Source organism: Pseudopodoces humilis, chromosome 6, assembly GCF_049639895.1.
Source record: "Pseudopodoces humilis isolate 2021_Gansu_Grassland_sample_001 chromosome 6, ASM4963989v1, whole genome shotgun sequence".
In the NCBI taxonomy this organism is placed as follows: Eukaryota; Metazoa; Chordata; class Aves; order Passeriformes; family Paridae; genus Pseudopodoces; species Pseudopodoces humilis.
This window is the reverse complement of record NC_142205.1, coordinates 31,965,641-31,979,324: the sequence shown is the minus strand read 5'-3', so window position 1 is coordinate 31,979,324 and position 13,684 is coordinate 31,965,641. Positions and strand designations below refer to the sequence as shown.

The window sequence follows — 13,684 nt, the reverse complement described above, 5'->3', positions numbered from 1 at the left end:
CTGCTCTGACAAAAGCTCAGAGTTCACAGTGTGCCACTGCTGGGACATCTGACCCAAGGATTCTGCGTTCAACCTCCAGCCAAGCTGCAAGTGGACACAAGAGGCAGAGCAACAGGTGTGTCACTCCCCCTGCTCCCTCCCCATCCTGCTTTTATCTGTTTTGTTTCCCACCAGTGGGATCAGGCTGTAATGACAACACAGGCAGCTTGAGATGCAGCCTGAGAGTGGGGAGTACATGCAGCTGGTTCCTCTCTTGAATCATTTAGAGCCACGTACACGTGAAGGTCTTGCTCTGCCCACTCATCCTGCTGTGGAAACAGGAACAGGAAACAGGAGCAGGAGCAGGTGGGAAGCTTGCCCAGAGTGCTACATGAAGGCGGCGGGTTTGGGGTGAGGAATCGGCCCTAGCACAAAGGGTATCGGGAGAGTTAGAGGGGAGAAAGAGGAAAAGTTGCGATGAGAGACGCAGAAAAAAGGCAAAGGCCCAGTCCTCTCCCGCCTCACTGAAGGCAAGGCTCGCTCTTGTGCCGCGTGCAGTTTGCGGGCAGGCCGGCAGGGGGCGCACCCGCGCCGGGCCCGGGGCTCTCCCGCCCGAGGGCCCTGAGGGGCTGCGGCCGCGGCGCCTCGGCCTGGCGGGCTGCCCGCGCCAGAAACGGGGGAGCGAGGGGGAGAGGCAGCGTGTGGGAACATCTGTGTCCCCTTCTGGGCTCCTCAGTACAGGAGAGACGTGGAGCTCCTGGAGCACGGAGGGCATGCGGCAGCCTTGGTGCGGTGGTGTGGCTGCACAAGACATTCCCGCATCTAGGGCAGACACCTGGCCGGGCTGAGGACACACCAGGCAGGAAATATGATAATGTGACGTTTCCAATGCCTTTCACTTCCCAGTGGCCTGAGCTCACTTGGCCTGCACCTCGCCCTGAGGTGTATGGGTTAATATCTGACAGATGCCACAGCACCAAGCCTGACAGAGTTCAAGAAGCCTTTGGACGATACTCTTGGGCACGTGGCGTGATTCTTGGGGATGGTCCTGTGAAGGGCCAGGAGCTGAACTTGATGATCCTTGTGGGTTCCTTCTAACTTAGAATACTCTGTGATTTTGTGATATATTGTGATGTATTAGTTAGGAGACAAGGAAGATGACCAGCACGGCAAAAACTTCTCATTCACTCCTTATTTGCGAAGTCTCTGTACTTGTGAAGGGTGCAGGTCGGTGTCTGTGCCAATGAGGAAGTGTCGCCACAAGGCTGCAGTCTGTGCAGGCAAGGCAGGCTGCATCTGGAGGAAAGCTGGAGGGCTCACCCGCTGAGCCTTAGCCAGCCATGACATTTGCATGGCCCCCAAGGTCATTGGTAAAAAGGGCTCAGCTTGTTTAGCTGTGAAATTACCACTTTTGGCACTGCCATGGGGAGCAGACTGATTCTTATTCCTGTGCAGGCAGTCCCTCAGTACCTTCCTTTTCTGAGGACCCATGTTCATGGAACATGAGGGGAGCACCTCTGGCAGACCTTGGCAGTGCTACTGGTTCAGAGGGAGTCCTGCTGTGAACCAAAGGACTCATTGGCATACCTACACTGGTCCTCCTCCATCAACCACTCCCTGCTCTGTGGTCAGTTAACATAAGGAAAAGGAGATAAATTCTACTGAATAGGCTTAGAGACTTATTTCTATTAAATTAGTCTCCTCCATGGACCTTGTTGGTTTGTGGAGCTTAGAGTGGAGTAGGGCCCCCTTGTCCTTGAGGCCTGTAGTGTTGGTTTTTGAGGTCTTGTTGACATTTGCACCATCTCTCAGTGGGAAAGCGGGCCTCTGGAGAGCCTGAGCCTAGTGCAGCCTCTTACCAGTGACAATGCTCTTAATTTCTGTGCAAACAGCTGATCTGATGTTGACACAGTGGGCTTAGAGAAGTGGATCTGGAAAGAGCATCCAGGGCTCACCTCTTCTCTTCTAAGAAGTGCAAAATGTTTTGTCATGTCCGTTGCCTAGTGGGAATGACATGCTCCTGAATGGATGCTTAAAAGGTTAAAAAATGAAATACATCTGGAAAAAAGGACTGCATATAGAAGCTACATCATCTTGTGTGATGCATTTAATGTCCTTAATTTACATGCTGACAACTTTGCCATTTCTAAACAATGTTATCATTCGTCTTTCTGATAATTAACCAGCACAAGCTTCAAACACTGTTTATCACACTTTGATGCAGCAATTAGACAAGAAAGGCAAAGTGTTGAAGGGAAGGTTTTGGGCTTTTTTTTTTCTTCAAAAGTCTTACACTATTTACAAAGAAGTGCTTTTTCTAACACCATTTTTAGAATTATTCACTCATTCGCAATCAGTCATTGTATAAAAACATCATTCAGAAATAGGTTTTAAAATACACCCACCTCCATTGCATAGTATACAGAAAAATAGGCAAGAGTTAAGACACTTGATTTTTGAATGAGAACGTGAACTGATTCAGAGGTATGACATTTCTGAGGAAGAAAAATAATGAGCTGTAGTTTTCCTGAAGCTAGTGAACTCCTTGAAGGTCTGCCATCAAATTTTCCTTTTACAGACCAAGTAACTTTTACCATACACAAAATGCTTGCATGAAGTTCAAACAAATCATATTGCAATTGGATTTACCCTTCAGTATTTGCATGTGGACACTGACAAAAATGAGTTACACAAAGTACTCACAAGGATCAGTGTTGGTTTCGTGTGTCATGGGCCATCCACAGAACAACTCAAGGGACCCAATTTGGTATTTTCAATTTCTGTTTGTATGAGAAGCTGAATATACCCTTATACCTTTAGAAACATTTCTTCTCTAAGAAGACCTTGGCTTCTGTTTGCTGATAAGACTTAAAATGGAACATTGTGGAGGTGTTAGCAGGCACTGATGGTGTCTATCCTGATGATTTTCAGGCAAAATTTGGTAATTTGGTTATCTTGTATGCTGATTTTTTAAAATTTTTATCTTTTTTCTTTAAAAATCTGCTCCAGTGATTTCATTGAGCCTGGTCAATTAATGAGCAACAGGGAACTCTGAACAATAGGTGCTTGTTTTACAGCTACTGCAAATGCTTCGAAAGCACTAAATTGCCTTTTATACTCAACAGTCTAATAACAGAGCCTGATTTTTTCCATTTTTCTCCCAATTGATTTGATGGTTCACTTGAGCTTTAAAAATACATTACATAAATCTTTACAGCTATTACAGAAGTCTTTTGTCAAGTTTAATTTGGTGTTTGTTTTTTTTTCCCCACAGTGTAATCATTCACCCTTAAATGCACTGTACCACACATACCCAGATCGTGCTTGTCTCTGGATCCACAAGAGTAGTAAGTCCTAGAGGTTTGTTTTACATGGGGAGGGACCTCAATCCTTCCAAAGGCAATTTCTTGCTAAAAACTCCTGGTTCAAAGCTGTATCAGACAAAGTGCTGTGCACTCCCGAAGGCACCTCTGGCAACAGCTCTATCCTCTCCTGCTGTTTAATTTAACTTTGCTGTTATAACTTTGTTTGTGCTTGATGGCCCATCGTGGAAATAATCACCAGGATTAGCTGGGAGAGTGGGAGATCTATCAGTGTAGACCTTTCTCCCTGCTGCAGAATAAAGGGAAATGTGCTGATCACCAGGCAGAGGTATAGAGAGCAAAAGCTGGTGGAAGAGCAGTAAGTCTTGAAAAGCCTTCAGAAATTCTTTTGGGTATAAAACATCAAAATGTGATCAGATGATATTATCTTCACCAGGAAGATACATAACACCAGAGAGGCTGTTAAATGCCAGGCTTCCTCATCCTATGCTCTCCTCACCCTTGTGTGTCCAGATTTCTATTAATTTTCCCACTGGCTTTGAAGTCAAGGATTTCTTTCACATTTGTCTTTCCCAACCCTCCCCTCTGCTGTGGTTTGTGAGGAAAGCCTGTTCCTGGAAATGGGCAGAGCCAGTACTCATGTCGGTGAAAATAAAGGGAAGGCTGAGAGAAGTAGGATGTTCTCACTGCTTTCCTGCTGACCCACCTCTCTCGGCATCATGGTCCCTCAGCAAAGCTCTTGGCTCTTTGAAAGCTGTGTCTGTATAGACAGGGCTTGGCTGGTGCTGTAAGGAGATGGGGCTCTGCTGCTGGTGGAGCTGGAGATGAAGGGCTGAACCAGGATGAACCCGGCTAAATGCAAAGAAGTTGGTCTCCACTCCTGAACTTCTCAGTATGGCAAACCAGGGTGAGCTCCTCAGTGAAAGATGCTGGCGTGAGATGTGTTTGATGCTCAAAGATCCCCATGTGCACCCACCAGAAAACTTCATGAATAGCCAGCCAGGATTCTGCCAGCACTGTAAATCTAGGTGAGTGACAGCATTGTCCCTGGTTGTGTTTGGAGCAGCAGAAAACATGGCTTCATGTTAAAACCATCATAAATGCAGGATGGGTCAGATTCATGCCTGGTGGAGCACAATGGAGGAGTGGGGGACAGCGCTCTATTAATGAAGCTATTATTCAAAAGAAGAACTTTAAAAAAACAAACGGAGAAGGATGGAGTTGCTGGTGACACTGACTGACATTGTTCAGGGATCACAGTAAGGAGATCTGCCTGGTGAACAGGGAGAGCAGAGCTAGTGCCAGGACACAGCTGCTGCACGGGGGGAATGGTGCCAAGGGGGCTGTGTTTCGGAGCATGCACTCCACCCTGGACCAGGAGCCATTGTTGGGCACTGGCTGTACTCCTGCCAAGTGGCACATGATGTTGTAAACATCCACAGATCTGATGGGAGGCGCTCGGTAGTTGGATCGGAAATCTGCAGGCAAAAGAGAGGAGTTGGCATTAAGCAACTTGGGCTCAGTCCCTGGAATGTGGGGTGCTGGGGGGCAAGGGTTCCTTTGCCTTTATTGGGACTTACCAGGCTAGAATGTGGCATGCTATGTAATTTACAATGTAGTTCAGCAAAAATATTTTAAACAATTTTATTCATTATTTTTACTTCTAGACCAATTTTATTCTAAAAACTAAATTAAACTAAAAAAACTAAAAACTAAAAAAATAGGTGAATTTTTAGGTACAGGAGCTACTTTACTGTATGTGCTTGATAGACATAATAGCCTGACATAATTGTGTTGCACATTCTGCTTTTCACTCCTGTCTGCAGTTGCAGCCTGGTGCTCTGCCCTGTTTAAAGGGCCTGATGAAGTGGAAATCAGGAGTTTTGTGTCTGCCCATCAGACAGGTGCGTGAGGTATGCTGCAACCTTCCCAAAGGAAGTGCTATAGTGAGTCTGAATCCCCCAACAAAAGCAGGATTCATGTGTTTCAGATAGAATTGAAAGTTTAGGCCAAAATTTAGGAAAACAGGGCAAAGAGATAGTAACTACACTGGGACATCAGAGAGAGGCTGACCAAATCCCTTCACATCTCTCTGCCTTGTTTCTTCAGGTATAAAATAGGTGCAGTACAACAAACCCTCCATAGTGAGGAAATCCTGCCATCTATTTGTAATTTTTGGGTGTCGCAGAGTGCTACATCAGGGTCCTGATGTGCCAGGGGCCGCAGGGATGCAGGGGTGAGGACCATGGGGCTGCAGGGGAAGTAGAACACCAGGGATGATGGCATTGTACCTGGTCCATATGCAAGGAAGAAGCCTCTCATGTCCATGAGCTCATTGTCGTAGCCATGCCAGCCATTCTGCCAGGCCTCCTTCTTCCCCGTCCCATTCTCCCAGTAGGGCAGCTTGTCCCTGCTCTGGGTGACAACAGCAGAGAGTGGTTAGTGCCTGCCTGCTGGGCTGTGCTGGGGCACTGTGGGATGCTCTGTTGTGTCTCCATGTGCTGTTCTACCCCATCAGCCCTCCACACTGTGCTGTGACCTGCACAGGAGCTCATCCCCAGGAGGGGCATTGCCATACCTACACCACTCCAAGCCCCATGCCTTTGCTGTCACAGTGAGTAACCACCTCCCAGCTGGGAGACAAGCACAAAGTACCACAGTCATATGTGATACATGTCAGCAAGGTGCTATCCCTCTCTCCATGCCTGCAGCACTGCTCTTCCACCCAGCACCATGCACTTCCCAGTGGGTTTGCTGGGGTGTTGTTCCGCCCCACATGCCATTGACACCTTAGAAAAATAAGTCATTTTTGCTCTATTTGGCTAGTAAGCCTAACAATACAAATATCACCCTTACTAGATATTTTCTAATTATTATCTCTTCTCCCTACTTGTTTTCATATTAAAGCAATGAGGTTTGTTCCAAGGAACACTGGCTCTGACCTGAGACAGTCACACTCTCTGTGGCCTAGATTCTGTTTTATTTCCTTGCTCAGTGGATCTCTGCTTTATTAATTTGTTGTTATAAATCTTGTTCTTTCTAGCCCATATTGCACTTAAGATGCTGTTTTAAATTCCTTCCTTCCTTCCTCCTGCTTTGTATTAACAGTTCTTACCTATGACAGTGTCATATCTGTCAGAGCAGCAGTCCCTAGGAGCTGATCAACCTGTCCATGAGTTTGTCCTGTCCCATGCTCCTTAGGGATAGCAGCAGACAGATGTGGCATTCCACATTACCCCAAAACAATGTCAGGAATTTCACTTAAACAAAGAACATCAACTGATAGTTCATCAGACCCATGACATTAATTTCTCTGATAATTACAGAGAAGGAGCTGCAGACAGTCCTCTAGAGTGTCCAGGTCTGGCCTTCACACTCAGGCACAGGAGGACAGAAGATGCCCCAGAAGAGTTTCCCACATTCCCACTTTGGGCAAATATTGCTGCAGATCTGCAGATGGTGAAGCAGATTAACTGAGGATCCCTTTCCTTTTATAAACATTTATTTAGTCTGGTTTTTGTCTTCTTCCTTAAGAAAGAAAATTGATTGTGCACTGAGGACAGCAAAAGTGATGACTGAGAGGTGTAGCTCTTCTAATTATTTTCCAGGAGAACCCCCTGTTTCTTCATTGTAATACTCGACAGGTGTACCAGATAATTCCAGAATACTACAGAATGGGTCAGTTTGGAAGAGATCACAGTGGATCATCTGGTCCAACCTCCCTGCTCAAGCAGGATTGTCCTAGATCACATTGCATCCAGACAGTTCTTGAACATTTCCAGTGAGAGTGACTCCACAGCTTCTCTGGGTAATCTGTTCCAGATTAAATGAAACTATTTTAGCTACCAATTTTTTTTTCCTGTTCCCATCTATTTCCCTGCTCAGAGCAAGCCAAGGAGCAGACTTCTCATCTTCCTACCATAGTACTTCCTTATGCTGCAGCTTCCAGTGATTCCTGGGGATTAAGTGTGTTGCTTGCCATCAGGCAACATGTACAGCATTAGGAATACTTCAGACAAGTGGTCACACTAAATTTGTGATGGTTCTTTGGCAGCATCATAACGTTGCCATACCTACACCACTCCATGGCCCTAGCAGATGTCCTGGATACAGTTGCTTCTCCAGAAATATCAAATGCAGAAGGAGGTAGTGTGCTTTCCATAACCCACCCAGACATCAGGAAACACCTACTCGCAACCAAATGTGCAAAGGCACAGTCATTTCCATCATCTTTGGTGCCAGCTGAGTCAGAAAACATACTGCTGACTTTCATAACTGCAGCTGAAGTGAGAGCTCAGGAAATGGAGACACTAACAGCAGTAGCTTGAGGGACAGGGCTGTTCAAGCATCCCAGCAATGCTCTTCTGGAGCATCAGGCTGTGCCTTACAGCAAACCCCACAAGCTCCTGGGGCTTCTTTGGGGCCAGAGCACTGGCAGCACACCAATATGCTGGCCTTGCAAGTCCAAATGGGATGGAGAATTTGTCTGAGATGTAATTTTCGTACTCAGACATGAGTACTCATTGCTAGCCTGGGCTAGCAATCCTTGTCAAAAATGAAACAGGCATTTCTGAGACTGTGGACAATGGACTTTTGCCTGAGTGGGCATGTTTAGGAAATGTGCTTCAAGTGATGTCTAAATGCTGGGAAAGTACACTGGGATGGGTACAGAGTGAGCTTGCAGTCCTGAGGGCTAGCACACATCGTTGCCCAGAAGAGCAGCCAGGGTATCTTAGGCCGAAAGAATGGGGGCCACTCAGTCATGTGAAGGGAACAGGGTGATATGAGCAGATCAGCTTTGATACAGTGTGAAATCCCTCCTCGCCCTGCTTTAACCAAACTGTAGATGGCCTTTAGTTCCTGTGCTCCATGATAAGGAAAACAGCTTTCCAGATACAACCCCTTTGTCTCTTTCAAAAACCACCACCAACAAAATCCCCTTTTTCAAACCGCTTTTAGCTATCCACTAGCCAAGAGAGAGTTAAATACCCTGGGAGCATGTCAGGGAAGAGCTGCACATCCTCTCTTCAGTGGTTTGGGCAGGAAGTATAATAGAAGGCTCAATCATTTCTTTAAAACCATGACAGGAAACTTTCATTTTCATATCCCATTCACAGATAATGAAAATGTACCAAAGAGAAGGAAAATCTGACAGCATTAATGAGAGGACATTCTTGAAAATCAGAAACAATGGGAAGGAATGGGCAGAGAGACAGAAATAATTATCATAGCAGCAGTGTTTGCTGCACTGTTATTAAGGTTTGTCAGAGTTTCAATGATTTTTAAGTGCTTTTTTATTTTCTACAGATTATGTAAAAATGTTCTGTTTTGAACTTTTGTACAAAAGAGTTTAGTTGTAATTTTTTTAAATAATTTTGGAGAAAATGTTTCAGATTCTGATTTTACCTGTCTAAATCTTAACTCTGGCTTTTTTTACTTTTTTTTTTTTTCAATCAGAAATGTGGTACTCACCCAGCTGTATTTAAAAGCCAACAGTTTTTTTAGAGGTGCATTTTTATCTAGCTGTAGAAACTATTATGCTAAATTCAGGTTGGGTAGTGAGAAATGTGGTAGTGTGGACTGTGCTGAGTAAAGCTTGGTGAGCAATAGCTCTGAAGGCCATGAAAGAAGATGCTCAGCTAGGTTACAATAACCTGCAAAGCAATGAAGTGCACTGACTATGGTGGGACATGAAAGAAACCCAGGACTTTGTGGTTCTGTTGCCAACTTAAGGTACGTATGGCCTTGGGCAAATCACTCAACACCACTGCTCAGTTTACCTCCTTAGAAGATACAAAGTTATCTCACCCTCTGAGCTGCGCTGAACTGCAATTACTATCTGTAATGTGGTGGTGCCCAGTAGTGACAAAGCACAAAATAACAACAATTTATAGCAAGAAAATAAGTTAGTATAAAAAAATCTTAATGCCTGGGTTCTCTGCTAAACAAGTTCCCAGGTTTTTGGTGTGTGCACTCGGCATCTCTGAGGAGTAAATCTCCTGTCTGACCCTTTTGAGACTGGTGGGCTTGGGAGAAATGGGGCATTTTTAGGACAGTCTGATGGGAGGAAAGCCAGGCAGAAGGAAAAGTTGCCACAAGGTACTGCTGAGTGGAGGGATAAAAAGGACTTGAAATGGAAACACTCTTTTTGTGCCTGAAATGGAAGTAGATGGCAGGGGGAGAAGAGTAAGGCAACAAAACTGGAATGTGAAAAACAAGAACTACTGCTTTATGTCAACAGAGAAAAAAGAGGCATCTCGACTATTTAACTGTCTGCCTTTAGTATAGCTGCAATACCTTTAAGTTCTTTTAAGCACACAGCAGAATTTGACATCAGTTTTGTAGTGAGTCTATTGACTTTAACTCAATGATCAGCAATATATTGTACATTTTCACACTCCTGTCTAAGTATTTTGCTTCTATACTTTACCTCTACTATGAACCATCCTTCTTCAGCCACGAGAGTTAGTGGAGACACAAATTTTCCTTTTTTGTAGAAAAATCTGTTTGGAATATCCTGTATGTTATAAACATCCATGTGTTCCACAGCTTTCAATTTTTGATATATCTGCAAAACAGATGAATGTTAGGACACCATATGGCTGTAAAGATCATAAATACACTCATGGGTACATGTAAACACCTGAACTTGCAAGATGGCTAATCCCTGTAATGGCTAATTATCAGCACATTAAAACCCAAGACTTTACCTGTCTGAAGATCATGGCTGGACAAAACCTGCTTATGTGGCTTAGGAGACTCTGAAAACTCAGATCATAAATGCATAGGAATGCATGAATTCATGTATTATATGTATTTATAATACACACATTCACAAATGTATACATGTGAGTGTACTGGCCTACAGAAACAGACCAGGAGAAACCACACATTCACAGGAGGCAGTGAGTGAAGTGGTGAGACACTCAAAGGCACCATGTGGACTGTGTACAGATGTGGAAAACCAATATCATCTTAAGTGTCTGCCACTCATTCCCTCTTTGTGCTCTGGAGTGCAGAATGAATGTCACCTCACCTGTGTTTCTTGCACTTACCTAGTCAATCTCTATCAAGACATTGATAGTGCTCAGTTATCTGCTTCGTTAGTTATCTGATGTGAGATTAATTAGCCAAAGCCTGCAGCTTTGAATCTGCACAATGCCATGCAAGTGGTTTATTAATATTAATCACACTGTCTGGAATATAATCACACAAATGTCATTACACCCCAAATTATTCAGAAAATAGATTTTAAATGCCTGAAAAAGACGTTCATATGCCAAAGAGAAGGTAGCTATTGGAGTCTGCAGACTCTACATTGTTCTTTAACAAGTTAAATATAAATAATCTTCAGGAATAAATAGCTCAGAATTAAAGGTTTTTCGCTAGCCTTTCAGCTAAGTCACCCCTGTGTGTGCATATGTGTGCCAGATATGTGCACTGATGTGCAGTGACCATAAGGACAGCACCAGGGTGTGATGGCACAATTCCTCCCACTGTGACTGGGGCTAGAGAGTGGTCACCAGTACTTTGAAATGGGGTAATTCTTAGAGATGATAATCACTATGTTATAATATCTCCAACTCATAAACATGCTCCTTAAAATTCATTAGAAATAGAGAATCTAGCTATTGGGAAACTGAAAACTGACTTTATTTTGCTTAAAAAGCAGCCCTCCAGTAAGAAATCCTAAAAAGAAATGAAGGAAACAAAACCATAGTATAAGTCATTGTACTTTATTCTCCTTAGGTATATTAGGCTGTTTAATGAGAGAGAAGCATGTGCTGAAGAGCTTTGTGGGATGAAACCCCACGACTGTGTGAAGTTGCAACTTGCCCTTGTTTGAAGGTCTGGCCTACAAAAACAGGGAGCTCTGAGTTAAGCATATCAGTGCTGTGATCCCCTGTGATGCACTTGTGAGTGAATTGCTCATGCATGCCTCTAAGCCAGCTTTCAGTTCTGGCACTTATTTAAAATGTTCACAATATCACAGACACACAATTCCTGAAGAGACCATTTGGGTGCAAAGATCAGCAAATATTCTCTTTTAAAAAATTGCACAAGCTATAATATACTGTAACTGTATAAAATATAATGTAGAAACCAAAACTATTTGTCTGGGGAATGGCTTTCCCATTTTGTACATTCACTCACCTATATTCTGAGGACAGCAGTAATGACTTCTCATGCATTGGTTTCTGGTTAGACTATAATGTACTACTCTATTAGTCAGAGAAATTACGTTTTCATTCTTTTCCAAGTGATTTCCAAACCTTTTCTCTGTTGTTTTAATTTATCCCTTAAAACCCTGAAGTTCTAGAATTGAGCTTTTACAGTTGACTCAATCCAATATGCTCCATCAAAATTTCCTCCAAGGAAAGTATTGTAAAGTAGTATTTTTTGCAATTTTGGTCTAATGGAGTTGGTTTCTCAGTGGGAGTTTACTGGAATATGAGTGCCTGAACCTGCTTCAGATAATTTGAAAATCCTAGCTAGAGTGTCAGTAAATTGACTAATACATATAAAATCGTAAAAGTGCATTTTGAGCTAAAATCTTTTAGCTATTTATCAGAAGTTAATGGGGGTGGGGCTTAAAAGCTCATGTCCTTGCTATATAACAATGAAAGTTCATGCTTTTTAATTTTCCTGGTGTGACTTTCCTTTGGAAACCAGCATCACAAGGGTGTCATAGGATCCAAGTCTCACTCCTGATACGAGCTGATTTTTGCACACATCTCTGAGAGCAGTATTTGGATGTTTAGAGAAAACAGAAGACACAATTGGCATAAAAACTAAGAAAACACAAAGCTGAGAGGTACAACTAGGCTGTACTCACTTCTGCATGCTTCTCTGGAGTTGGCCAGAGGCTCACAACAGGACCTCGGTCCTTCATTTGTATGGTATCACTCATATTGATATGGTTTTTCAGCTCAATCACTTTATCTGTCCAAGAGATGTCTGTCATCCCATGATCAGAGAAGAGGAGGACATTGATATCATTCTGAAGGCCTTTGCTCTGTGAAGAAAGCGCACAACAACTTTTAGGGCCATGTAAGAGCTTTGCACTGTCTGTGCCTGCTGGAAAATTTAAATCACCTTTTGACCTCCACTGATTCTGTGGAAGTTAACCGGAAGGATCACGTCCATGAACACCCTGCAATGTGCTTTGCCACCACACGTAATGGTGCTCCACTTTTACTTGCTGCTCTAGAAGAGTCTGAGAGGTTCGTGCCGGAGTTTTTCCAAAACAAGGCCACACAGCAATTTTGCTATGATACCATTCTCTTACCCAAACATGAGCACTTAGCATTAGAGCTTTTAATATTTAGTGAAATTGAAGATACATATTCCTCTCTTCACTGAAACACATAAAAACCCCAACATGCATTTATCATTGTCAGAAATATTCATAGAGTTGCCATTTACCCAAAAGATTTTCTCGCTGCAAAATCATTTCAATAATGCTTCTTTAAAACTAAGTTTAAAGTACAGAGTTCTGGATACTGTCATAAAAACCACTATAAAAGTTAATCGTCTGATTCCACAAACCTTAGGAAACACACAATTTTGATTCCTTTGCCTACAATAAAGTTCAGCTGGCAACACAAGTCATAAACAGAGAAACATGTATATTGGTTTGTGGCTTCCTGGGGCTACTGGTATAAATCCACCAGGAGGGTTATAATGCCATCAATGACAATAATAATCAGGGTAATGGTGCCTTGACTTCCACATGACCTCAGTAGCCTGTTTCTCAGGAAATAAAAATTTACAGCCACTGCATTCAGTTACAGGTATTAAATAGACTCTCAGCAGTGCCACAAAGACCAGTTTTTAAAGCCTTTTCTGTAGGCACCCTGGAGCTGAGTTTATGGATGCCACTCACCTTGATGAGTGAGATCATGTTGCTCAAGGCTTTGTCCACTTCCTTCAGAGCATTCTTCCGCTGCTGGGACGAAGGGCCATAGTGGTGGCCTTCCACATCAATGCGCTCGTAGTACACCGCGGCCATCTCGGCACTGTTGTTGCTGGGTGCAGGAGAGAGGGCAAGGAGTGAAAGGCTGACACACATGAAGACCTCCTGGCTGTTGGCATTGTCTTCACTACCATACAGGGCCACAAAACCCCATTTTCTGCTTCCAGCCTGTACAGTCCTACCACCTATTGCACTGCTAGGCTCATTATTCACCCAGAGTCTCCAGAGTTTGCTGAGACTCCCATCAGAAGCAGCAGGTGGAAACTGCCATGTACAAGCTCAGGCTGGCCTGGCAGTCCTCTACTAACCTCTTTGAATTAGGAAGGCTTTAATAACAAAGAAATTCTGATTTCTGTGCTGAATGCCCCTATTAAAAGGATTATGGGAATTACCAGTCAAATGCTTT

General features: G+C 43.6%; 1 protein-coding gene across 1 annotated transcript in view; it reads right to left on the bottom strand.

Annotated features, from left to right (window-relative positions):
* Positions 1-2,068: 2,068 nt before the first annotated feature.
* ENPP6 (ectonucleotide pyrophosphatase/phosphodiesterase 6) overlaps positions 2,069-13,684 on the bottom strand; it is a 32,033-nt gene continuing 20,417 nt past the window's right edge. The window contains exons 4-8 of the mRNA XM_005517654.3: positions 13,189-13,330; positions 12,139-12,318; positions 9,733-9,870; positions 5,594-5,717; positions 2,069-4,780 (exon numbers count right to left, since the gene is read on the bottom strand). Coding sequence (XP_005517711.1) covers positions 4,557-4,780; positions 5,594-5,717; positions 9,733-9,870; positions 12,139-12,318; positions 13,189-13,330 — 808 coding nt within the window. The 3' untranslated portion in view covers positions 2,069-4,556. The remainder of the gene's footprint in view (positions 4,781-5,593; positions 5,718-9,732; positions 9,871-12,138; positions 12,319-13,188; positions 13,331-13,684) is intronic.